At 57.5% G+C, this 25,343-nt stretch overlaps 2 protein-coding genes across 3 annotated transcripts; one reads left to right on the top strand and one right to left on the bottom strand.

The window, feature by feature from the left end:
• Positions 1 to 5,582: 5,582 nt before the first annotated feature.
• CBX8 (chromobox 8) lies at positions 5,583 to 8,157 on the top strand. Its single transcript, XM_036837635.1, has 5 exons — positions 5,583 to 5,712; positions 6,093 to 6,136; positions 6,322 to 6,387; positions 6,514 to 6,580; positions 7,033 to 8,157. Exons 1-5 carry the CDS (start codon positions 5,644 to 5,646, stop codon positions 7,900 to 7,902), a joined length of 1,116 nt encoding a protein of 371 aa, XP_036693530.1. The 5' UTR covers positions 5,583 to 5,643; the 3' UTR covers positions 7,903 to 8,157.
• Positions 8,158 to 14,450: 6,293 nt separating this feature from the next.
• CBX2 (chromobox 2) lies at positions 14,451 to 23,431 on the bottom strand. Of its 2 annotated transcripts, XM_036835383.1 has the most exons (5): positions 23,300 to 23,431; positions 23,185 to 23,228; positions 22,094 to 22,159; positions 19,709 to 19,814; positions 14,451 to 18,295 (listed from the first exon to the last, which is right to left on the bottom strand). In XM_036835383.1, exons 1-5 carry the CDS (start codon positions 23,369 to 23,371, stop codon positions 16,991 to 16,993), a joined length of 1,593 nt encoding a protein of 530 aa, XP_036691278.1. In that variant the 5' UTR covers positions 23,372 to 23,431; the 3' UTR covers positions 14,451 to 16,990. The 2 variants fall into 2 exon arrangements, with proteins under 2 accessions (XP_036691278.1, XP_036691279.1); XM_036835384.1 differs by lacking the exon at positions 23,185 to 23,228 and having other exon boundaries at positions 23,300 to 23,383.
• Positions 23,432 to 25,343: the final 1,912 nt, after the last annotated feature.

Genomic DNA, 25,343 nt, shown 5'->3' with positions numbered 1-25,343 from the left:
GAAAAACAAAGACTTCCACCAACATCCAGCCTCCAGCTGAGTCGACTGGGCTCTGAGAACTCCTCCCTCCCTGTTGTTCCAGCTTCATCTTTTATGCTAATGTCCCAGAGCAGTATCTCTGCTTAGTACAACCAGGTTGCTGATTCTGGCAATAAGACCACTGTCTTCCTCTGTGGCCAGTTCCATGAGCCTCCATTAGCCCTTTCTTACCTTGAATAATTTCCATAAGCCCTGGAGGAAGTGAAACATCCAGAGTATCCAAAGCCACTGCTGTAGATATTAGAGAGCATTAGGCTTGGGACTCCTCAGGCAGAACCCGTGTTGTATGTCCCTGGGCAAGTTACTTGCCTCACTGGGCCTCAAGTTTCCTCATCTATAGAATGGGGATAATGGAATTGCTCTTACCAGGTTGATAATGGAATGGCTCTTACCAGTGTTAAGTGGGATAATGCAGGTGCCCAACAACAGCTGCCCAATAGATGTTGCTTGCCCCTGTGGGGCTGCTGTTCCTCCTGTGATTTCAGGGGGCTGAAGTCAAAGGCTATGTGGCATCTAGAGTGTGTGCAGGCTTGTGGGAAATTATTTTAACATGGTCAGCCCCTTAGTATCCTTTGCAGCATGTTCTCGTGTTTCTCTGACACCGATGATCTGGGTCTGAAAGTCTACTCGGGAGGAGAAAACGGGACAGGAGAGGTGGGAACTTCTTGATTCTGGGAAGGAGTAGAGGCTGGAGCCCAGGCCAGAAACCATGGCAGCCTCACCTCCAGTCACCGGCCAGTCTGCCTGGGCCGGGTCTTTGGGACCTCTTTGCCGGGTGTTCGGTCACCCCTGCCCTTCCGCCTGTAGTGGGCGAACAGCGTCCCAGAGGCGTCGGGCCCTGGCCCAGGCGTGGGGCGGCAAAGTTGGAGGACGCCCGCCAGGCTCCAGGGCCGCCGGTGGTAAGCCACGGGCCGCGATCGCCACACACGCGGCCACGGCCCACGCTCGGAGCCACCCGCTCTCACTTCACAGCCGGCCCGGCTGTCGCGCCTGAGGCAAATGGTTGGGTTCCAAATCCGCCCGCGTCCGCGGCCAAGACCAGGCAGGTCCGACACCCGCCAAGCCGTGGAGTTGAAACGCTCCCAATGAACGAGCCGAGACCCGGCCTCACCCTCCAGCTAGAGGACGCGCTGGGGCTTGCTGGTCTGGCGACCCAGGAGCCCAGCCCCTCATCGCGGCCGCCCTTCGCCTTCCCTCCCCTCGGACCGCGCCAGCCTCGGGCCTCCTCCCCGGGGGCTGAGTCCGCGGGCAGCGGACACAGGGAGGCCTAAAAGGGCCCCTGGACCGGGGGCGGCTCGCCGGTGAAGGAGGCGGGCGCATGGAGCACAGGGTCCGGACTCCTTCCGGAGACTGGGCCGAGGGCTGGGGCTGGCTTCCAGGAGTCGGGAGCAGGTTGGAGGCCCTTTGTTGGGAAGGGAAGTGGCAGGCGTGTGCCCAGTTCACCGAAACGAGTGCAGAATCGGACAGGAGACCCAGGCGTTCGGGAAGCAGGTGTCCCGAGGTGGGCGGGCGTCTATAATTCCATAAACAAAGAAACTGGGCAGCTCATCCCCGGAACTAGGGGGTGGTGGGAAGACTGCTAAAAGAATCGCCGACAATTTCCTTCATAAAAATGCGATCTGAGAGCATTTGATTTCCACTTTCACTCCCCCCCGCCCCGACACACGCACTGTCTCCAAAGACACTCAAATTGCAGCCATATGGGGCTAAAGTAATAGGAAGCAGTTACCTTATTTACTGCAGTGGCGGCGCACTCGAACCTGACAGCCGCAGCCGACCGCCGCCGGGCAATGAAATTAAGAGCAGAAGGTTCTTGTTCTTTGAAACTCTGTTTTGTTTACACCCAAGGGTGCACGAGGGAAAAGCAATTATCTAACTTTGAAGGATAAAAGAGGTTGTGTGGAGGAAAGAAGGGAGGTGGCGAGAACTGAGTGATCGAGGAAGGCAGGTTCAATAAGAAAGGTGGAGAGCGGGGTTCCTTCTTCCCTTGGCTTCTAAGTGTCACCGACTGATCACTTTGAAAGCCTCAGCGGGAAGGACGCCTCTACCACCCCACGCTAGCCCCCTCTCCCGGCAAGTACAGGCATCTTTCTTCACCCACCAGAGAGGCCCCAGCTCTGGGTCGCGCCAGACTACAAACCTATTTCTCAGACTGCCACCTCTCAGTCTCCAAACTGTCGGGGAGTCGAGGTCACCCAATGACTGGTGTTCACACTCTCTGCAACCCTGCTCTCTCACAAACAGCTGGCAGCAGTGCGCCAGTCAGGAGTGAGACACACCCCCATCACTAAGTCGGGGGTTGCTTTCCCCACACCGCCGGACTGAGTTTCTCTGCAGCGGACATGAACTGGGCTTGGTTTGATTGTTCTCAGGTTATTCTATGCCTCTCGTTTCCTTCTGGATCGAGTTCCACCTTTGCTATAGGCGCTGCAGGCATCCCGACGTTTGAAAACTCAGACACCTCGCAAGCGCTAAGCTAATTTTGTTCAGAACAAGTGTTTTTGCCACCAGGCATAAAGACAGGCAGGAAAATGCGACGGGGAAGCAAAAAAAAAAAAAAAAAAAAAAAAAAACTAAATACCCCTCCGGAGGAGGGGGCCATGCACAGCAGCGCTGGGGTTTTCATTTCCCACTTGAAGCTTCGGAGGCACTTAGGCAAGGAAGAAATAAGAGAGTGAGAGAGGGAGGGAGAAAGAGAGAGAAGAGAGTGAGAGAGGGAGGGAGGAAGAGAGAGAGAGAGGGAGGGAGGGAGGGAAAAAAGTGAGAGACAGGGAGAGGGAGGGGGGAGAGAGAGAGAGAGGGAGGGGGGGGGAGAGAGAGGGAGAGGGAGGGGAAGAGAGAGAGAGGGAGAGAGAGGGGGAGGGAGAGGGAGGGAGGGAGAGAGAGAGGGAGACGGGAGGGAGAGGGAGAGAGGGAGGGAGGTGAGGGAGGGAGGGAGGGAAGGAGGAAGGAAGGAAGGAAGGAAGGAAGGAAGGAAGGAAGGAAAGAAAGAAAGAAAGAAAAACACCGGGAGGGAGGAGCTGAGCTAACTTTTTCAGCGTGAAACTGATACCATCGACCTCTGCACGCCTCGTGCAAACTCCGGGTCTGTAAAGGCACCCAACGCAAACACAACTCCCGGGAACAGGGCTCCAGAAACCCTATCAGAAGGGAAACCACCACTCTTCTCGGGCGCAGGCCAGCTTGCGAGGGGTGGGGGAAGGCGGGGGGTAGCGAAGCCGGTCCATTCCTCCAGCCCGATCGGGACAGGCTCCCTCCCTTCGGCTCCAAGGTGGCCCTGGGGCTGCCCGGGAATTCGGGCGGCCGGTGCGTGGCTGGGACAGCCTGGCAGCCGTCGCCCACAGCGGGCAGCGGATTCCAAGAGGGTGCGGGCGGGGTGTGCAGAGCGACCCGGGCTCAGGGCGGAGGGTGGGCTTTCTCTGGGCGGGGAAACCAGACACTTATAGGCGGCTGAGGCCGACTTTATTTTTACTGCCCAAACTGTTGGAAAGTATTTAAGCTTAAACAGAAACAGCTGTATCGCTGGCACCGGCCAACGAAACTATTTGTTACCGGGAATGACTTTTTATGATTAAGGACGCGGCCGTCGGCGGCCTCTCGCGGGCAGCCCGCGCGGGTCGCCAGAGCGATCTGGGCGTCGCCAACTCGCTGTTCGCTAATAAGACCAAACGGCCAGAGAGAGGAGACTGTACACCTAAAGCCCACCTTGTAAAGTTTGAGCAAGGCCAAAAACTGGAACCCCGCGTTTCCAGGGGTGGGGGCGGGGAGTGGCAGGGAGGGTGGGCCGGGAGCCGCGCCTGTCCCGCGCGTCCAGGACGCGCCGCTCCCGCCGCGCACCTAACTTTGGACAGGAGGCCGGTTTTCCGCTCTGGGCTTTCTGCCCTTTCGAGTCAGACTCCTTGGCTCGCCTTTCCTTCTCTCTCTCTCGTTCTTTCTTTTTTCTCTCTTCCACCACATCCCTCGCCAAGGGAAACTGCTTCCAATCAAGTTTATCAGCGATGTTTTAACTAAATCGTGGATTCCGAGGAGTAGGTGCTGTTACTTGCAGCTTGGTTGGTAAGAGAAAAGGGTTGGGGATTGCTGGGCCCGGACTTGGGCTGCTGTCCCCGCCGCCGCCGCCCCAGCCACGGGTCACCTCGAGCTGAACAGGAGCTTGTGTTTGCGTGTGTGCAAACTCGAGGCATCTAGGGCCCGGCCCTCGCCCCCTTTCCTGGACCCCGCCATTTTCGCCCCTCTTCCTCAACCCGCACTGGACCCCGCGACGCTCCCCGGGTTTTCTCGCGGAGTGTCTGCCACGCACGTTGGGAAGAGCTGTGGACAGGAAGTGCGCGGCGCAGGCCCAGCGGGTCGCCCGGATCCGGGGGAAGCAGGACGCTCCCCCAGCCGCGCGCCCCAACCCCAACCAAGCTCCAGACTCTGCTTGGTGGTCGTCCATGCCCTCCCCCAACACACCCAGGCCCGGGGCACGGAGCGGCTGGGCTGTGGCTGGCGACACTTGGGGCCAGGGCCTGGCGGGGACGAGCAGCGCGGGCTAGCAGCAGAGGCAGGTGGCTGCGAGCGTCTGGGACGGGTGGGGGGGGGGCAGGAAAAAGGCGCGCGACGCCCCCCACGGGATCCCGGGGTGTGGGAAGGGTCGGACGGCAACAGCGAGCCGCCACTGGGTCTGCATTCGGCTTCCAAGCTGGGGGCGAGCGCTCGAGCCCAGCTCGGCTCGCAGGGCCCGGAGGGTGGCCGAGGGCAGGGTTGCGCGACAGGAGAAGGAGACACAGGCACATTGATTTGTTAGCGGGATGGGGCTGGCGGCGGCGGGGGAGGCCGTTGCCATGGAGACCGAGGGTCGGGTGTGCAACTCGGGGGGAGGGGACCGGGTGGAAGAGCTGGCAAGGGGCGCGTCGCCGGCTCTCGGGGTTCGGGCGCGGCCTGCGGCGCCCCAACACCTGTGCATTGTGCATTGTGCGGCGCGGGCGGCGGCGGGGGGAGGGAAGGGCGCGAGTCCGGGCGGTGGGGGTGGGGCGGGCTGGGGGTCGCTGAGGGGGCGGGGCCTGGCTGACACCGCCGCAGGGGTCCCAGCGAGAGCTGTGGGGGACGCTGAGCACCGGAGGGACATCTTGGCGGCGGGAAGGGGGCCCCGGCGGGGACAGAGGGTGGACAGCCCCCCTGCCAGCCCAGCAGACTGACAGCGGCCGAGCCCGCCCTCCGCGCGACGTCACTTCCGGCGGCGGCCTCTCCCACCCCCCACCCCCCCGCCAGCGCTCTGTCTCCGGAGTCGCTTCGGACTCCGCCCCCTGGCGATTGGAACGCGGGTCACGTAGCAACGCGGGGGAGAAAGCGAGAGGGGCGTGGCCCGCAGCTCGCCCAATCAGAGCGCGGGAGAGCTGGCCCTGGCCGCTCGGCTTTAGCAACGTCGTTAGCAACACGTGGGGCGGGAGGAAGCGCGGGGAGAGAGGGGAGGAGGGAGCCGCGCGCGGGAGGGGGTGGGGAGGGAGCGAGCGCGCGGGAGGGGGAGGAGAACTGACGTCAGCGGGAGAGTATTATGGTCTGTCGTGCGCTGGCTGCTGCTTTTCTGCTCCTGGAAGCGGCCAAGGGGGGAAGCGGCGAGTCAACATGGAGCTTTCAGCGGTGGGGGAGCGGGTGTTCGCGGCCGAAGCCCTCCTGAAGCGGCGCATAAGGAAAGTAGGTGCCCCCAGGCCTTGGGCCGAGCCCTCCCCTCCCGGCCCGGGTTCCCTCCCCCTGCTGCAGCCCAGCTTCCCTTCCCCCAGGTCCCAGCAGCGGCCGCGGCCGTGGCGGCGGCTCTGAGCCCAAGCGCTTTCCTTAGACTTGCAGCGATGCACAGATTGCATGGGTGGGGGGTGGGGGGCGGGGTGGGGGGAATGAATGCCGGTGCATGCACTTTGTGCAGCGTTTCGTGCAGGGGGTGATGCAGCGGGCGCGTGCCTTTCGCGGTGGGATTTCGCGCATTCATTCGGTGCATGCATTTTTTTGCATGTATTTCTCGTGTCCCCGTCATGCAGTTTTCACCGTGCACACATACATTTTCCTTTTTGCATCCTCAGGGACGCATGGAATACCTCGTGAAATGGAAGGGCTGGTCGCAGAAGTAAGTAGGTTCTGTGCAATTCTCAACCCCAGACTGTTATTTGGGAGCTTGCTTTCTTCCTCTTTTTTCCTTTACGTTGAAATACAATACAATGCAACAAGAAAAGTTACAGACATACACACACCTACCCGCGGCTCTTTCCCTGCTCCCGGGACTGATGCCCACTTCTTCCTGATTCCTTTTAGGTACAGCACATGGGAACCTGAAGAAAACATCCTGGATGCTCGCCTGCTCGCAGCCTTTGAGGAAAGGTAGAGGCCCCTCCAAGCTTCAGCTTCTCACTTAGAACACGAAGGGTGGCTCTTATCCAGCTTGAACTGGAGGCCCACTTGTTTTCTTTACTCACACACCCCTTTCTCCCTCCTTCCTTTCTGCAGGGAACGAGAGATGGAGCTCTATGGCCCCAAAAAGCGAGGACCCAAACCCAAAACCTTCCTGCTCAAGGTAGAATAGCAGTGTCCAATGGTGGGCAGCAATGTTACGTCAGTTTGTGGGAAGCGGGCCCTGAGGGCTTGTGAACCAGTGGGGTGTCCTATTTGTAATCTAGGAGGGAGTCCCCAGACAGGCTGTCACCAAGTCACTGGCACTGCTAAGGGTGTCTTGAGGGGAGGGGAATTCTAGGATTCCACACTAGAATTTCTTTATCGGATCCCTCAGCCATCCCAAATAGACATATAATCAAATACAAGAAGTGTGCTTGGTGTGAATGGCTGCTTCCAGATAGATCGTCTACTCCCTCCTCCAGACTGCTGCCCCTAAGCTTCACCCCAACCCATATAGAAATTCTAAGGCATCAGAGAGTGTAGCAGGGAGGGTGGGGCTGGAAGAGGGGTGGGGAGGTGGGGGCGGTAGACAGGGCCCTGCTCTGCTCTTGACACTGCATTCTTTTCTTGCAGGCCCAGGCCAAGGCAAAGGCCAAAACTTACGAGTTCCGAAGTGACTCTGCCCGAGGCATTCGGATCCCCTATCCCGGCCGCTCACCCCAAGAACTGGCCTCTACTTCTCGGGCCCGTGAGGGCCTTCGGAACATGGGTCTTTCCCCACCGGGGAGCAGCAGCACCTGCCGAGTGGAGCCCCCTCGGGACCGTGATCGGGAACGGGATCGAGAGAGGGAGAGGGAACGAGAGCGTGAACGGGGTGCTAGCCGCGCAGACGACAAACCCAGCTCGCCAGGTGACAGCTCCAAGAAGCGAGGTCCCAAGCCCCGGAAAGAGCTCCTGGACCCCTCACAAAGGCCCTTGGGAGAACCCAGTGATGGCCTTGGAGATTACCTCAAGGGCAGGAAGCTGGACGACACTGCTTCCGGGGCAGGAAAGTTCCCAGCTGGCCACAGTGTGATCCAGCTGGCTCGAAGGCAGGACTCGGACCTGGCCCAGTGCGGTGTGGCCAGCCCCAGCCCGGCTGAGGCCACGGGCAAGCTGGCTGTGGACACCTTTCCAGCCAGGGTCATAAAGCACAGGGCCGCCTTCCTGGAGGCCAAAGGCCAGGGCACCCTGGACCCTGGTGGCCCCCGGGTCCGGCATGGCTCAGGCACCCCCAGCTCTGTGGGGGGCTTGTATCGGGACATGGGGGCCCAAGGGGGAAGGCCCTCCCTCATCGCCAGGATCCCAGTGGCCAGAATCCTGGGGGACCCAGAGGAAGAATCCTGGAGCCCCTCTCTGACCAACTTGGAGAAGGTGGTGGTCACCGACGTGACCTCAAACTTTTTGACCGTCACAATTAAGGAAAGTAACACGGACCAAGGCTTTTTTAAAGAGAAAAGATGAATTGCTGGGTGGGTGATCCCAGGACAAGAGAGCAGGAGAGAGAGTGAGAGTGCAAACTTGGCATAATGCTTTTTATTTCTGGGTGGGAGGTGGCCTTCTGGCCGGTCCTGTCCCATCCCTACCTTCACATAACCCCCTTCTTTTCATCCCTCCCCCTCAGTTTTGGTTGGAAAGATTATCTCTAGAGTTATATTTTCTATTAGATGTAAATATGTTATTTAAGAAAAAATATCTAAATATATATATTTCAACTCTTGAAGTTGTTTTATTTAAACGAGGAGAGAAAGAGAGACTCAGTGTGGTTCAGTTGGGGCAGACAGGCTGAGTTGGGGCAGGAGAGGCCTGACAGCCACCCAGGGCACTAGGGAGGATGAAGACCTGGGCACTGGGCCTCTGATGGTGTCTGGAGAGACTCAGCCAGCTCACCTCACCCCTCCTCCCTTTTCCTACAGCCCCAGTTCAGACCCCTGGAACCAAGGCAGGACCCGGATTTTTTCTCTCTTCCCATTGGTGGGCCAGGCCAACAAAAGGTTGGCTCCCCAATCAGAAAGGAAGGGGGTGGGGTCAGTCTGTTATTCTTTTTCCTATTTTTTTTTTTTTTTTAAGATTAAGAAATCTGTTGCGGGGAGAAGGTATTAACCGGAGTAACTTCTTGTGTGTGAGGTTAAAGGTAAAAAGTTGCGGGTGGTTGGGGAGCAGCAGATTTCTCCCAGGACCACACCAGGAAAAGCACTTTACGGGAGATGTGTGTGTTGTACACGCAGATCGGATCGTGTGTATGTCATGTGGACAAAATCTCCCAGTTCCCTCGATTCCTTTCCTTACTCCACAGAAAGAAAAGAAATCCAGCGAATCTGTTTACATTCCCGAAATGCCAGGATAAATTGGGAGGATTGCATGTCAGTGCCCAGAGTTCGAGGCGGTTGTTGTTTTACAAGAAAAGTGGTCGGGGGTGGACTTTTCCTTTTCGCGTCCTCTAGTTTCGCTAGAAGAGACGGTGGCCCCCACCTCCCAGGAAGAGTTGGCCTAGCCTCCCTCCCTCGGGGAGGGCGGGCCGCCAGCTCTCAGGAGAATGTATGGCCAGACAGGCCCACCCTGCGGGACCCACAGAGGGAGGGGCGGCTGGGAGCGGGGGCCGCAGCTTGGCTGGGAGTGCGGTGGAGGGTCTGGGCTTGGGGCTCGGGGCTCGGAGCCGGCAGGACTCGCATCCCGGCGGTTTCGGCTGGGAGAGGGGAGGGGCGAGGGGAGGTTTCCATCCAAGAGTGCGCATCAGAACTTTTCCTTTTTTTTTTTTCCCCCTTAAAAGCAAAAGCTATAATTTATAGGCCTTTTCGATTCGCGGAGTGTTCTCTATTTGAACTCGACATTCAAACTCCGCCAGAGGGGGAGGGAGGAGCGGGAGTTGGAGAAGAGACGGCTGGGGAGGCCTTGCGTGGCGGCGGGTCCCGGGACGCCCCCGCCCCGGCCGACTCCTGACCACGCTGTGCTCCAGGGTCGCAGAACGCGCGCCCCTCTTTTGACTCAAAAGCACAAATCTGTCCACCTCACATCCCGGTCCCTTCGAGGAATGATCCTGCGGCCTCCCCGCCCTCCCCCACCCTTAAAGGGCCAGCGGGGATCTAACTTCCCATTGCTAGTGGAGGGAGGGGCGAGGGGGCCCTGAGCCTTGAGAGGAAGCACAGATTCCGGGCGAGCGCGGCGGGGACCCGGGATTGAGGGGGGAAAGTTCTCGATGCTGGGGGGACAGGGCGGAAACCCCAGCCTGGTTTCTCTTCCGCACTCCCCGTATTCCCACCTCCCTCTTCGCAGCCTCTCTCTCCTCCAGACTTTTGCCTTTGAAGTGAGGGGGTAAAAAAGAGGAAGACGGTGTACTACATGATTTTTTTTTTAATTATCAAATTGCGCCTGTAAAGAGAAGCCCCTGGAATGGGGATTTTTATCTGCTCGCATTTGTAAAACTGGTATTTTAGACTTTGTATAAAGAAGCGCCGTTGACCAAGTGTATCTATTTAAATATCGACGCTATTTTCAGATGAAACTTCATTGACGGGACATGTCTGTTACCGAGTGGAAGGTCACTCCGGGACACGTGTCTTTACCTGGCTGCCGCCTTCCCTCCCTCCCTTCCTCCCTTCGCCCTCATCTCCCTCCCTCGGGGCTGACTTTGCCCCTTCCCTCCGACCTTTCCCGGCTAGCGTCGTTCTGCCCCACCGTCCCTCTGTCCTGCCGTCTGTCCCTCTGTCCTGCCGTCTGTCCGTGGCCATTCGCGCGTCTCTTTTACTCTCTTTTGCGACGCTGACCTGGGGGTGGGTGGGCAGGGCCGGGGCCGCGTGGCTGGGAGTCTGCAACCGCGCGGGATGTGTGCGTGTTGGGTTTATTTAATTCTAAGATTTGTACAAATCTCGACTCGATCTCCGCCTCAGCTCGAGTGAAGGTTGGCACCTATCTTCCGCGGTTGTGAATGTCTGTATCCAATACCGCTTTTTACGTGTTTAAATATATACTTTGTAAATAGAGACGTGTCTCGGACTTTATTCCTTTTTTCTGGCCCTCGAGAAGAGGGAACAGGCGCCTCGCGGGGGAGAGGATCCTTCCCTCCTCGCTCATTACCCATCCCACCCCCCTCTCTCGCCCTGTCGGCCCTGGACGATTCCGTTTCCAGTAGGCCCTTCCCCAACTGAGGGGATGCCAAACCCGGCGGTGGAGAGGGGTAGGCTTGGGAGGGAGCGGGATGTGACCCTTCTTAGCCTTCTAAGGGGGATGGTCCTGGCTTTCCTCACCTACGGACTGCACTTCTCTGCGGCCTGGGCAGAACTCGGGGATCTCCGGAGGATGGGCCCGACCTCTGGGTTCCCTTTTCTTCTGGCAGGACTCCCGCAGCGCACCCCACCCCCAGGCCTGAGGTCCTGGTCCCTGACGCCCGGCGCCTCTGTGCCGCGCTCCCCCGGCTTCCCCGCCAGCTCACCAGTGCTGTCTGGGGACCCGCCCCCCAGACCCACCTAGCCTCGCCAGCGCTCCCCGAAATGCAGCGCCTCGCGCCTATTGATTGAGGAATTGAGTTCGCGGGTATTGCTAGGCAACTGGCTGCTCCGAGCTGGCGCAGAGCGCGCTGATGTGATTAGTGAACCCGGAGCTGCCGCGGCGCAGCCCCGCGCCCCCGCCCCCGCCAACCCCCACTGCCTATCAGTCCCCGGTCTTCTGGGGGGGGCAACACCCCCATCGCTGGGCGAGGAACGGTCTGGGGTAGAGCAGAGCACAGGGTGGGGTGGGGGTTTCTCAGATTTTCCTGGCGGAAGACTCTGCAGCAATGGGGCGGGGTCGTGAAGTCGGCACAGAAGAGCCGCCCTTGGGACCCCAAAGAGGCCACCACATTGAGCTCACTTCCACCCCCATAGCCCTAGCAGACGTCGCCCCGCGGAGAAGCGCGGATCTAGGCGTACTTGGCAGAGCCCGAAGGGAGGCGTGTGGGCACGCGTAGGCTGGCGCATCTCCTGCTCTTGTCCATCGAATCGGTGACCCCACGTTTGGCGGAACTCTCCCCGCCTCCTTTCTCTAGTCTGTGGCCTGTGTGAGGACCCGGGAGGGAGGGCGCGGCCACGAGCCTGGGCTTGGGGCAGTGGGTCACCCTTCGGACGTGAGGGACTGGGCCGGCGGGCAGAGCCCGTGGGCGGGGAGTGGAGTGGCTTGGTGAGGGTCGCGGCGGGCGGCCAGCCCCAAAGCCGTGGCCCCGCTGCTCCACCAGGACTCCCTCCCGCATTGGGCAGCAGAGTGGGCTCCTGCTTTGGGAGATAGGGAGATGGAGTGGCCCAGTTTCCCCAGTTGTCTGGCCACCACCAGCCTCGGCTTTGATCTGGTGCTTTTTCCGCGAGTTTCCGTTGCCTGGGCAGATTCTCTGGGAAAAAGACCAGGTGTGGAGGCCTGGGCCTGTGGTGCTGCCTCCGGCTGGGGCATTCCTTTGCCTCCGGAGGGCAGGGCCGCCTCGTGGGGCTGCCGCCAGCGCGGAGCCTGGTCCAGCACACACACTGGTTGAACTGGAATCTTTATGGCTCTTCGGAGAGCGTCGGGTTGGATTTTTTTTTTTTTTTTGGTCCCTTTGATGCTTAACAGTACAGATGCTAGTCGAGGCCCCGTGCTGTGTGCGGGAGACCCAATGGCGAACAGGCCTGCCCCCGCACGTTGGGGGCTCGTATTCTGATTTCCTCTTCTCACCCCCAAAGTCCCCTGGGACCAGAGGGACTGGCCTTCGGTCCAGCTGGAGTTCGAGCTGGAGCGTCTCAGGGCTTGCTCGGCTCTACCTCCAGCCTTGGGAGCCTGGACACGGAGAAAGAGGCTGTGGCCTGGGGCCGGGGCTTTCTTCGTGAGACTTTGGAAACGGAGGCTTCTGGGGGGCATCTCAGAGCGGTCGGGTTGCGAGTCGTGCAATTCGGTTCCCCTTAGCAGCTCGGAGCCCGGGGTGGGGAATGTTCCCCGCGCGTCCAGAGAGCCCTCGGCCCGATCTTCGCGGGTCGCGCGCGCCCTCTAGAGGCGATGGCCTCAGCCCCGCTCCCTGGCGCCCACCCCCTCCCCGGCGGCGGTGCCTTTCTGGGTCCCAAAAGGAGAAGGGAACGCCTCATCTCCCCTACCCAAAAGTACTCTGGAGTGGGCCACCGCGGGCTCCCCCTCTGCGCCCTCCCTTCGGCCAGGCCCTCCAGCCACAAAGGTAGGGAAGAAGGAGGTGTCCAGCCCGCCGGATCCACCAGGCGCCCTCGGGCTGGACCGGCAGGCGCGGGGCTGAGCCCCCGGGATGCCGCGGGCCAGGTCGGGCCCCTTGGCAGCCCAGCCCATTCTTCTGGGAAGGCGGTGGATTAGGCGATCAGATCAGCAGCGCAGAAACTAACAAAGGCCGGTGTGGGTCAGGGCCCCCCCTCGTGCACGTCTGGCCGGCGCTCTGTACAAGCGGACTCGGGCCCGCCACCGGGAAGGGCGCGGGCTCTTGCTCCCTCTAGCCCGCTCTTTCCTGGCCATCCCCAACCCCTTTCTGCTGCTCTCAAAGGCGGAGGACAGGACAGCTAGGGTCCTCCCTGCCCACCTCCTCCAAAAGAAAGCCCCTCCAGCCACCGAAGGCACAACAAAAGAAAACATGCCAGCAGCCTTCCCTGCAAGAATCTGATTTCAAATTCGCAGGGCTTTTCTGGAGCCGGGCAGAGCTGGGGGGGTGCATTGCTGTTTGTATCGGGAATCTCCTCCCGAACTAAAACATTCAGGACTTCGCCCCAACTAGCCTTTCAACCAGTGGTGGCCAACGTCCAGGCCCAACTTCTCTCTTTACTTCAAAGGGAGCTTCATTCTCCCCGGAGGCTGAAATTTATGAATAAATTCATGCTGAGGGTAATGCAAACCTTAAAGGACCAGGGAAGGTTATATAATAAGCAAATCATCTATTATGAGCCATGGGTTAGGAGTCGCAGTAGCACCACTGATTCAGTTTCTTGTGCTTCATGGCAACTCCCCTGGAATTTTATTGCTGTGTCCTTTAATAAAAGTGTTACCACATGTGGTGGATTCAAGGGGTTGAGCAGCTTTCCAACACAGTATCATTGGATACTGGGGGTGTGTGTGTGGAAATTTTGTTTTAACCTAAAGTGTTAGTTTCTGGGAGATGTCTCAGAGTGAGTTTATAATGTATTGCAGCATCCCTGGCCTCTACCCACTAGACGCCAGTAGCAACAACACTCACCCCTGCCCCGGAGTTGTGACAACCAAAATTGTCTCCAGGCATTGCCAAATGTCCCCTTTGGTGCCAAACTGTCCTCCCTGGGAAATGCTGGTGTAGGGACTCATAATCAACCCCGCTTCTTTGCTTAGAAGAACTTTTTTTTTTTTTTTTTCCACCCCAGGAAAGTGGCTGAGCCTTTCCCAAAGCCTTTAATTTTTTCACCCCATGATTCAGTTCAAGTCCAGATAACTATTTTGCCTCAAGAAAGGGAAAGTGAAGAGACTGTTGTTTCCACGTATCACTCATGACATACACCAGGCTGAAAAGTTAAGAAAAGAATTTATTGATATACTAAGAGTTAACAAAAAGTTAAGACAAAAATCCTCTGACACCTTTGCTAATGACTCTCCCCTGCAAAATAAATTAACATCAGTCTAAAAAGATCTGCAAACGATTCCTAGTGTTAGTTCTCCAAAAATACTAGAAAATCCACAGAATCTTTAGATGCACTTGAGCAAAAATCTGGTCCTCTAGGCACTACCTCTCCCCTCCTCCCACCCCTTTCCCCCAAACCATTGTGGGTTTCCTGGGGGAAGCATTTCCTTTAACTGGTTGGTCCTGATTGAATATGGGGGCTGGGCTGCTGTGCTGTTTCAACAAAGATCTTAAGTTTCCCAGGGCAATAACATATTCACTTTTGTTCTCTTTTAAAAAAGCAAACAAACAGCCATACTTTAAAGTAATTAGAAGTGGCATACATGAATAATTTGGCTTTTTTTTTTTAAATTAAAAAACACAAATCAAGCCAGTGATTGGCAATGGTCCAAAGCTCTGGTCCTCCCCCCTACTTTTCCCCTAATAAAACCTCTAGGCCCAGAGCTCTCTTAAGTCAGGTCAGAATCTTGAGTGTAACCAAAAACAAGGAACACTCTTCTTGGTACCAAAAAATATATATAAAAATATGCCGAATCCTCTAAAGAAGAAGACTGGCCACTTCTTCCTATCCGTTACAAAAGCAAACAGAAAAACAGGATTAAAACACCCACTCAATATACACTGTGATGCAGTTCGCATAAGAAACCCTGCAGGATAAACGAGTCAGATGTGTGACCAATGCCTAGCCACACACACACACACAGAGCAGCAAAAAAAGTACTACTTTATTGGTAAACATGACGACCAACTCTGAACATCTGTCCAACTCTTCAGCGAAGGCTGTCACGCCTGCACATGTGTGTACACACACAAACATGAACCTCTTGGAGTTGCAAACACCAAGAAAGACACACAACACAGCAAGAAGGCAAAGTGGCTGGGAGTAAGGTGTTTGCAGATTCAAACTTTGGGATTGAAGTAGCTGGTAAACAGAAAGGCACCTAATCAGGGTTTGGAGACCTGGCTGCTGGGGCTGTCAGATCAGCCCAGAGCAAGGTCACCCTGAGGGCTTGCAGGGGAGAGCTGCTACTGGCCTGGCTCTGCAGCCTCTGAGGCAGCAAAACTTGGAGGTTATGAGCTCCTTTGAGGGGGAGGCAGCCCAGGAGAGCCCCTTTAGTCTCACCCAGGGACATCTGGGGACAAGGAGGGGAAGTTGGTGCCAGGGGCCCAGGGTGCTGGCACCCCTTCCTTCCAGATTGTGCAGTGCACTGGCATCTCGCCATCCCCTGCTGGGGCAGTGGAGGGGGCATTCTCCCCCTTTACTGCCCACTTTCCAGTTTCAGCCTGGCTGTCCAGGACCCCCAGTCCTCAGGTTTGCCAGGGTGGGCACCATTCCTGCTGCAGCCAGCATGGCTATCACATACAAGAGTCGGAAGCTGCATTTGGATGCCCCTCAATGAGGTCCTGGATGTGGATCTGTCCCCAAAGGCACACTGTTGAAATCGATTTGGCCACACAAAAGCCATCTCTTCCTATTTGGCGTGGAGGGTGAGGGACTGAGGGGACTGGAGTTCTGGCAGGCCCACCCTCAGAAACCAGAGCCCACCGTGTCCACTGCACTCAGGGCTATGGGGACAAAAGAAGATCCCACACCTGCTGGCGGATGTTAACCGATAATTGAAGCAGAAATAAAGTTCCCTGCACTCCCACTTTTCTTTTTGGCATCAAAGACCAGTGACCCCACTCACTGATGTACCTCTCTGCCCCAAATCAGTAATGGCAATTCTGTTGCTGGTTGGAATTGCCAAGACAGCTGCCGGACTCAGCCATCTGGGGGGAGGCAGTCGGGCTGGCAGCTCCGGCCTTTCCAAAGGCCAGATGGGTCACTCAGATTTTGTCCCATTTCCCAAATGGTACAGGGATACAGCTTCTCAGCTGGGTAAGAGAACATGGAACCCCCAGAAGTGGGGAGGGATTGTCAGGGGAAGGTAGGTGGGAACCGTGGGAAGCACCTGCACGGCAGCTGGAAGCCAGTGGATGTCGGGAGGGGAGACCTACTTCCAGCAACTGCCCACCTCCCAGTGGATCTGGGGCAGTTTGTGGGGCCATGATTAGGACTAAGGCAGTCCTTGAGGCTGGCAGAAAGGAGGGCAGCAGCAGGACACCCTTCTCCTTCTGTCCCCCAAACTCGGAGGTTCAGGCGGAACAGCTCTGGGACCAGCCCCCTCCCTGCCCATGCTGGCCTCTGAGTCGATATTTGGGGGCTGCTGTTGTTAATGTGAATCAGGGTTAGATGGCACCAACACCAACCTCTTCAGGGTTCCTGATCCAACTGCCACACCTGTCCTCTTACATTAAGGCCACAGCCCTCATCTGTCCCGGGTGGGGGCAGGGACAGGGAGGTGGGCAGTCCCCTCACCCTCGCCAGCTCAGGCATTGCTGAGGGGGGAGTTCCGACCAGAAAGGCCCCTTTCCTGCTCCCCCCACCCTTCCACACACTGAGCAGAGTCTTCCCTGGAGCAGCTCCCCAGACCTTACCTCCCCCCAGCCCTAAGTACACCTTCTATTCCAGCTGCTGGGCAGGAACAGCCAAGCTGGGCCAGGAGAAGCCCCCCCCTCTAACACCTGTGCCCTGGGGAAGTGGGAGGCAAGGTGACCACCGTTGTCATCACAGGCCACGGAGGCAGTTCAAACAGCGAACATGGTTGGGCTCAGGAAACACAGGATGCTCTTGAGAAATATTTCGCTGAGCCACAGGCGGCCACCTAGACCTCCTGAGGCAAATGGAGAGCAAAGCGAAGGCCCAGAGGTAGGAACAAGGGCGAGGCCGGGTGGCAAGGCATCACGGAGCCTCCCCTGCCAAAGTCGCAGGCAGGGCTGGGTCCAGGGGAGTTCCCATCCAAGCCTGCCCTTGAAGGAGGCCACCGGCCCCTGGAGAGGGTTTGGGATGCGGGCCATGTATCAAAGCAAAGCCAGAGGCCAGAGAGGGGCAGGTGAGACCCGGGCAGCCAGGGGGTGTCAGTAATGTCTCAGGTTGAAGAAGCCCACGCTGGTGGGAGATTCCTTCACCGTGACTGTGATGAGGTTGGCGGTGACGTCGGTGACGAAGACGTGCTCTATGAGGCTGCGGGTGGGCTTCCAGTCCTGGCTGGTTTGGACGGACACTGACAGGTTCTGTCCGGCACTGGGCAGGGAGGCCGAGTCAGGGTCCGAGTCGGAGCTGCTGTTCTCTTCGCCGGTGCTCATCTCAGACAGTGTAGCCGTCTTCCGCGCCTCTCCCGGAGTCGGGTGGCCCTCCTGCCCTGGGGCCAGGCTGCCCTTGACAAAGTCCCTCTTGCCGGCAGGGGTGGGCAGGGCTGCTGCCCTGGAGGCCAGCTTCTCACTCTTGCTGCCGTCGGTGGGCAGGCCAGCCCCACTCACCGCAGTGAGGCCACCCCCGGCACCCTTCCCAGTGGCTGGGTGGGTGGCAGGGTTACCCTTGGTGGTTGTGGCATGGCGGGCGACCATGCCCAGCCCTGGTGTGCCGTTCTTGACACTCTGTAAGTCCAAGACCTGGAGGCTCAGCTCCTGGGTGGGTGCAGGCTGGGGGCCCAGGCACCCGGCAGGGACCTTGTTGCCACTGTGGACGTGTGGAGGCCCTCCTGTGCCCCCCACTTTCTGCTCCAGAGCACCACTGGGGGCCTTTGGGACTTTGCTTCCCGGGGGGCTTATCCCCAGCTCCCCCTTCTGCGTCCTCACCTTCAGGTCTAGCCCTAGGCTGCACTTGCTGGCAGTTGGGGCCCTGAGAGCCAGTCTGCCCGCGGCCTGGGCCTGGCTCTGGCTCATCCGGTTCATGTAGTGCACGATGGAGCTCTGCCAGCTGATACCACCCCGGCTGGGGCTGCCGGCCATGCCCTTCATCAGGCTGGCCAAGTTCTCCGGGGTGGCCATGGTGCTGGGGCCACTGCAAGCCTCCTTGGCATGGGCCTTCAGGGCTGCCAGGCCGGCCACGGGGGCACTGAGCGGGGGGGGCAGCTTGCCGGCTGGTGCCCCTAGGTCCTTCCGGGCCGTCTTCAGCACCTTGGCCAGGCTGACGGGCCTCCGAGCCGCCTTCTGTTCTGGGGGCAGGGGCTTGCGACCCCGCTTCTTCCGGATGGGATCCTTCAGTTCGGGCTTGGCTACCAGGATCTGGGCCTTCTTCTGAGGCACTGGGTGAGTCTCACGGCCCCGGGGGCCCCTCTTGGCGTCTAAGTCGCTGTCATCCTCTTCATCTGAGGAAGAAGAGGAGGACGTGGAGGAAGAGGAGGAACTGCTGGATTTGGATTTAGAGGGGGCGTCGGGTTCCTGCAACGACAAAGGGGAAGGTGTCACTTCTACAGCCTGGTCTCCAGGGGCATCAGACACCTTGGAGCCAGCCCCTCCTGTGGCTTCCAGACCAGAGAGGCAGCCAGGAGGGAGCGATCTCACTGTTTGGTTCCAGAAAGGATTGAAGAGGTCCTTACGAGGTTCCAAGAAATGCAGTTAAAAGCGAAAGAGAATGAAGAAAAATAGGTGGTTCACAAAGTGAAGCCAGAACGATGGAGGGAAACGCTCACATGCTGACAATGGACGCCGAGCTTTCCAGGGACGCACGGGGAGCTCCTGGCCCTCGGCAGACACCTGGAAAAGGGAAATTCAGAGCAGCATGATTCACATGTCTCAGAAGGGAAGGGTGGAGTGAAGCAGTGTGTGTGAGAGCTCGGTAACCTAAAGCAACTGGACATCTTGCTTCCATCTCCCCATTTCCAAAGCTGACCCCTTCAGAACCTTCCAGCACATAGGAAAACAAACCACTGCCCTCCTCATCCTCTGGGTGTCATCCCAAACACTAATTAAGCACACCCTACTGTTTCTCAGGTCCCTGTGTAAGAAGTGTGCTTTAGGTAGACAGAGCCAACACCTGCTCCCGGCCACAAAGCTCGCCTGCCCCAAACTGGGGATGATGGAATCAAACCCAGGGAGTCTGGGGCCTCCTTGCCTGGCTGGCCCCCCGCCTTGCTGATGTTTCTCAACGTACACGCCCCACATTCTCCTGCAGTAAAGTTGACTCCTCCAGCCCCACTATCCTGCTCAAAAGGAACATTTTGAAGACAAAACCAGGCCAGCGTACCCTAGCCAATAAGACTCACGGCAGGATTCTCAGCCTCCTGGAAGGGCGGTTTTGTAAGAAGTGACTGAGCTCCTGGCCAGTGCGTGGGTTCAGGCCCTGAGGGCAGTGCCTTCGAGAGAGAAATCAAAGACACATCTAAGACTGAGGCCGGGACCCCTTCCCCATCCTGCCTCTGAGCTACTGGAAGGAGCGGCTGTGCCATGGAGCCCAGGTGTGTGCGCCCCTCTTAGCTGCGCCTACCTGGCAAACCTATGAGCACCTACTGTGTACATGCTTCCTGTTTTTTGTTCCCTGTAAGCCACTGGAGGTGAGAAAGTAGCAGAGTGCACGTCACAGGACCAGGAAACCAGCTTGGGGGGCTTAACCATTGCAGGGCCCTCCCCAGAGAGACAGGGCAGGAGGTGGAGAGCTGAGGTTTGCTGTTGCCCCCTGCTGGCAGAGGCTCACAGCGGCAGCCTAGAGAGAGGCAGAGCCAAGGTCTTCTGAGCAAGGGAAAGACTTATGTGGAGGTGCCAGCTGGCCTCCTTCCCCAAAGCCCACAACCCTCCCGCCACTGCCTTCCACTCAGCCGGCCGAGAGCCACTGCTGGGAGGGAGGCAGCGACCCACCTTGAGCTTGGAGTGCCGGCTGCAGGGGGACATCACTGTGTGCTTCCTCGGCCTGCCCCTGGGCCGCTTGCCTCTCTTCCGGTTCTGCACCTCCTTCTCGTGTTCCCTGAAGACAATCAGCAATCAGAGTCACAGACTTTCCTTCTGCCACCCTGGAACCCCGTGGTTTCAAACACCCCCAGGTAGCTTATCACCAGTTTCCCTGCAAAAACATATCCTGTTAATTAACACATCCAAGGCAGAGGTCCAGACCCCCCTCTTTGCCTTAGGGGTCAGTATTATTTTTACCTCCATCTATTCCATTTACATTTGGGTAAAGACAAGTCACGAAATTCAAGTAAAGCTGGGAAAGGAACAGTTCCCAGTTTTCTCCGAATCCTCGTAAAACCCTGTGTGAATCCGGGCCACTTTCTGCAGGGAGACGGTATTGTGGAAATTCTACAATACCACAACTAGAAGGAGGCTTTGTAGTCACGTGGTCCAACCCCCTCACTCCAAGTAAGAGAGTCCAGAGGTAGGGAGGTGAGGACCATTGCCCCCCATTCTCAGTCTTCTAATGCCCGCACAAAATCTCACGGTCGTCAGAGCACTGGGGTAACCAAGGGCTCCTGTTCCCCACACGGTCTACCCAGAGCCAGTGCCCCTGGCTCACATTTCTTTTCCGGTTTCCTTTTTCTAAGCCCTTTCTGTTCCTAGACTCTGCTCTAGATGGAAGTACTGGTGACGCCTGATTCCGAGGTGCCCGGGGCTCAGGACTCAAGGCAGGACACCGTTAACCAGCTCCGTGACTTGGGGTCAGGGAGCCAAGAAAGCCGCCTCCACCCACCACCCCCAAAAGCCTCTATTCCAGGCTACCCCCGGGGAAGAGGCTCTATCTCGAGCAGTTTCCCGGTAATCAAAATGGACAAACATCATCTCATTGAGGCCTGTAAGGTGATCTCTTAAAGAAGCCAATTAGTACAACGAGACAGAGCTCATACTCAAAGCAGCCCCAACCTGTCTCCTAAAAGAACAGGAGCACTCATGGGTCTCCGCTGACACATTAACCTGTACCCGTGAGCTCTGAACCTGAGACTTCCCCTTACAGTCAAAGGCCACATCCCCACACCAAGCAAATCACCACCAGTTCCTAGTTCCCAGGGGGATCTCTGGGCTGGACAGGAAGGCAGAGCACCCACTTTCCCAGTTTTCTCTCCCCCGTGACGTAAACCAGACCACCGGTGCCATGGTTCTTTTTAACTGCTGCATCTATCTCTCTGGGATTTGCTAACCTCAGTTCCTGTCTGCTATGCTGTAAGTAAAAGTGACGTTAAGGACACACTCTCTCGACGGTCAGGACACTGTCTTACAGAGAAAAGTACCAGCTTCCACCCTCTGCGACTTACAGGAGCTGAGTTATGGAGTAAATAGCAGACGGTGAGCTTGCTGATAAACTTCTTCAAAGGTACTGAGGCAAGCATATGCTTGATGTATTTTCTCTCACTCTCCCCACCAAAATCTATCTCTATTTTTCCCCATTGCCATGGCCCTTCTGAGAAGACCCAAAATATCCTGCTATAGTGAAAAAAAAGTGGACACAGCTTGAGCTACCAGAGAACAGCTGGCCGGATCGACCCCATCTGGGAAAGCTTTTGAGCACCTAATTTATCAGCCTCTATCAATAGGGCAATCCCCACACCTTGCCCCCACCAGCCTGCTCTGGAATAGCACTCCCTGGAACCTTATGCCATCACATGCTCCTCACCACCCTTTCCCCTGAGTATCTCAAAGAGGTCTCTCTTAACCCAAGTCTCCTACCTAAAAATAGATATGACATCTAGAATTACAGAAGTAAATTCAGCCCCTGAGACTGGTAAAGGGGCCCCCGTGGTGCTCACTTGGTGCTAGCTGTTTTGCAGCACAGAGAAAAATAAACGTGTTGTTCTTGGTCAGACACACCACAGTAGGCATAACTTTCTGCTGTATGTCCCAGTTCCCTCTCTGAGCCTTCTCTTGCTCAATGGCACCCACGAGGAGGACTGGGAGGCCAGGTCTGCAATTTTTAGGGCAAACCTGCCATCCTTGTTTTTATCAGTGCTGTTTGCAAACTAGTCAACAGAAAAGGCCAAGAAGAGAAGCCAGAACTTTTCACGAAGGAACCAAGAAGGTTCATTTTGGCAAGTCTGGCTGTCACAAAGACCAAAAGCAGCACTTACTCAGTGACTCCCAAGGTCTGGGCACAGTGCTGGCCAGCCAAGGGAAGGTGGGAAGAGGACTCATCTGGGACCTCAAACCACAGCCCAAGCCTGGGACTCCTGGAGCGCCATCACTGCCCTGTACGACTGTGTGACAGGCCAGGGTCCCCCCAACAATCTCCCCCTCCCACAGGTCTGTTAACTTTCTCACTTCTTCTGGAAAGCCAAGAGCAGCCTCGGGTCCAGGATATTCTCCTCTGGCTCCCAGCTGTTGTGTCTAGAAAAGCAAAGAACAGGGCATCTTAAAGCACTGGGCACTGACCAGACACTTCAGAAACAAGCCCAAGTGGGGTTGCCCCATTGCTCTCCGATCCCTGTTGGCAGCCAGGGCACCGGGGTGTTGGGGAGACTCCCAAAAGGTCTCACCCACGCCCAGGACGAGCTCCTGGACACCGAACTCTTGAAGCCAACACCGTGTCCTCAAACTCAAAGGGAAACCACCACCTCAACCCCCAATTAACACCCGGCCTCAGGAGGACTCTACAGCCTCCCTCTGGATGAAAACAAATCCCAATAAAATGGAAAGTTGCAGAGAGGGAAGACCCCAAACCCTGGTCCGGAGCCAGGGAGGGAAGGGAAGGCTCCTTCAGGATGCAGGGAGGAGGAGGCCTAGGGGCACAGAAACGCAGCCCAAAGATGTTGCTGGCGCCCAGGCCTACGCGGGCCAGGAACCCGGAGAGTTAAGCAAAGAAAGAAAAGTGGGGTCCGGGAAGAAAGGGGAACTGGGTCTGCGCGATTGTCTGTAAATAGAGCCCCTTCCGGGATGCCAAGTCCCCTCCCTTCCATTAAAAGAAAAAAAAAAAAAGGAGCCCTACATCCATGAATAGAAAGCTCAGGTTACAGCGGGGAAAATACGGACTAGAGGAGGGGGGCTCGCGTCCCGCGGGGAGGGCTGAGGCGGGCGGGGGCGCATGCAACAAATGGGCGCGGGAGGACCGCGCGGCGCCGGAGGGGCGCGGGCCAGGCGCGGGGAGAGGCGGCCGGGGCGCCGGGAGCGGAGCTGGGCGGGCTGGAAGGGGAGGCCGCCCAGCCCTGCGACCCGCGGGCTTGTAAACAAAGGGCACCCCGCGCAGGCTGGGTGCCCCCTCCCGCCAAGCCCGAGGAGCCCGCGGAGCCCCCTCAAACTTCCCGCCCGGCGCGCGGACGCCCCCCGACGGCGCGGCCGAGGAACCCCACGCCGCCCCCCCTTCACACCGAGGTGGCGCGGGCGGGAAGGCGGGCGCCGCATTGTTGGGGACTCACTTGGAGGACCAGCCACGCCACTTGACCAGGTACTCCAGCTTGCCCTGCAGGGAGAGAAGAGGCGCGTGAGCCGGGGTGGGCGGGCGCGGGTGGGCACGGGCCGGGCCGCACGCACCTTGCGGAGCCGCTTGCTCAGGATGCACTCGGCGGCGAAGACCTGCTCGCCCACGCTGCTCAGCTCCTCCATGCTGCCCCGCCCAGACCGCGGCAACCGCCGCACCCCGCACAGCAACCGCCGCCGCGCGCCCTGCCGGCCGCACACAAAGCACCGCCCCCGCCCCGTTCAGGCCCGCCCCGCGCACGCGCAACGCCTCCGCGCCCCGCGCGCCCCAGCCCGCCACCAGCCCGTGCGCGCCGCCCTGTTCCGGCATGGACCAATGAGCGCGAGGGGGCGGTGCCTGGGGGCGGGGCGCGCATTGTTCACGGCGGGATCAGCTTCGCGCCCCGGGCGGGGGTCCGGCGCGCCTGGTCTGGGTGGGTTGGGGCCGCGGGCAGCGCACGTGGGTCAACCGAGCGCGGGCGGGTCCCTCGCGGGGAAGAAGGAGGCGCCTTGCCTCTTAGGACCTGGCGATCAACAGTCGAGTCCCGCTTGGTCTCCGGGGTGCGCCCGGCCTCCTCCGAACTTCGTTTTCCGGGCAAAAAGCCATTGTTCTGCTCCGAAGGGGGGGGAAGTTGGGACGCGGCGAGGCGGCCGCTTCCTGCCCCTGTCCCCGAGGGGCGCTGCTTGGGGCGCGGAGGGCCCAGACGCCCTCCGCAATTTTGAACTTGGTCTCCTTTGGTCTCGGGCAGTCGTACTATTTTGCGTGGGAGCAAAACGGGCTGGGGCGGGGGCGGGGAAGGAATGGAAGACAAAGTACTGGGGGAGGACGTGAGCGGCAAAAACGGAGCAGCCCAGCTTTTTCCCTCAAAGGCGAGAGAGGAAAATGCATCTGGTGGAAACGAACGGCTCTTCGTTCTTTAAGTTGTGAAGAGTGGCACCCAACCCCCAAGTTTTAGGGCGCACGTAGGGAGAAAAGCAACTGCACCTTTTAAAAATTTGTTTCATGATTTTAAGGAAATGAATGTGGAGGAGATGGGATCGGGATTTGAGGACATGGTTCTAACCTAGGACTAAGTCATTAATGGGCCCGCTAGGATTTGGCAGTCCATGTCCTTTGGATCAATTGCATGCGGCAGAGAGGAGACTGGACCGGGTTTAGAGAAGGCGGTGGGCTGGAGTCCGGTGGGGTCATCTTCGGCAGCCACCCTTAATGCTGTTCAGATCAGTATTCCATGAGCAACTCTTCCCTTAAATCATTTAGATCTTGAATCAGAGCAAGTCAAACTAGTAATAAAGGAGATATACGTTAGCGCTAACTTTTCTTCGTATCAGTACAGTTTAACTCAAAATTCATTTTCTGGCTTTGTTTCTCCCTTGGACACAGCTGCAAAGTACTCTCTGGGTTGAGTAAGTCAAAAAGTCGTTTCTTGTTGCAGGAAACTGTCTCAATGTAATTTTGATCATTAAAACCATATTTATAAAGGATTCTGCAGGAGAAATGTATTTTTGTTGTTGTTCTAATGGGAAAGGCCTGCTGTAGAAAATATGGAACTTCGGGAGCCCATCTTTCAATTTCTGGCATGTTCTTCAGTTTATTTGGTTAAATAGGTTACATTCATACGATATCCTGGAGAGAACTTGGGTAACATTTGCAAACTCAGATATTATTTGCAAAGGAGGTGGGAAGAAGGAAGATTGCTTTTGGTGGGGGGTTGATTGCTTACTTGGGAGGGGCTGCAGCCCAGAATACCTGTTTTGGGATAAAACCTGCACTCCTGGGGTAGAGAGAACTGCGTACAATCTCTCTCCAGCTCTTTTTGTATCCTCATGTTGTGGAGCCAGGCAGTAAATTGTGGGGCTGAGGCCAAAGGTGTATTTATCGTAATCCTACAAATAGCTGGATCAGTTTCAACTCACATTTCCTTGCAGAATGCATCTTGGGTGTGAGGTTTTTGCCCTGGAGGTTTCCAGTTTCCTCTTGATGATATGTTATCCTGGGATACTTGCTTAATTTTTTTTTTAAAGGAAAGAAAGCTTAAAAAAGAGAATTTTTTCTTCCCCTAAGAAATAAATTTGTCCAGAATGTGATCCTAACTCACTGGGGGAAAAAAAGTCAATT

This window comes from Balaenoptera musculus, chromosome 20 (genome assembly GCF_009873245.2).
Source record: "Balaenoptera musculus isolate JJ_BM4_2016_0621 chromosome 20, mBalMus1.pri.v3, whole genome shotgun sequence".
NCBI lineage: Eukaryota > Metazoa > Chordata > Mammalia > Artiodactyla > Balaenopteridae > Balaenoptera > Balaenoptera musculus.
Note: the sequence above shows the minus strand (reverse complement) of the source record. Positions and strands in the feature narration are given on the sequence as shown.

Excerpts from the sequence above, each read along its gene's own strand:
- CBX8 (XM_036837635.1), top strand. The coding sequence starts at position 5,644 with ATGGAGCTTTCAGCGGTGGGGGAGCGGGTGTTCGCGGCCGAAGCCCTC. Across the intron at positions 5,713-6,092 it reads TGAAGCGGCGCATAAGGAAA|GGACGCATGGAATACCTCGT; the intron begins GTAGGTGCCCCC and ends TTGCATCCTCAG. Across the intron at positions 6,388-6,513 it reads CTCGCAGCCTTTGAGGAAAG|GGAACGAGAGATGGAGCTCT; the intron begins GTAGAGGCCCCT and ends TCCTTTCTGCAG.
- CBX2 (XM_036835383.1), bottom strand. The coding sequence starts at position 23,371 with ATGGAGGAGCTGAGCAGCGTGGGCGAGCAGGTCTTCGCCGCCGAGTGC. Across the intron at positions 22,160-23,184 it reads TGGCGTGGCTGGTCCTCCAA|ACACAACAGCTGGGAGCCAG; the intron begins GTGAGTCCCCAA and ends TTGCTTTTCTAG. Across the intron at positions 18,296-19,708 it reads GCCGGCACTCCAAGCTCAAG|GAACCCGACGCCCCCTCTAA; the intron begins GTGGGTCGCTGC and ends TTGTCGTTGCAG.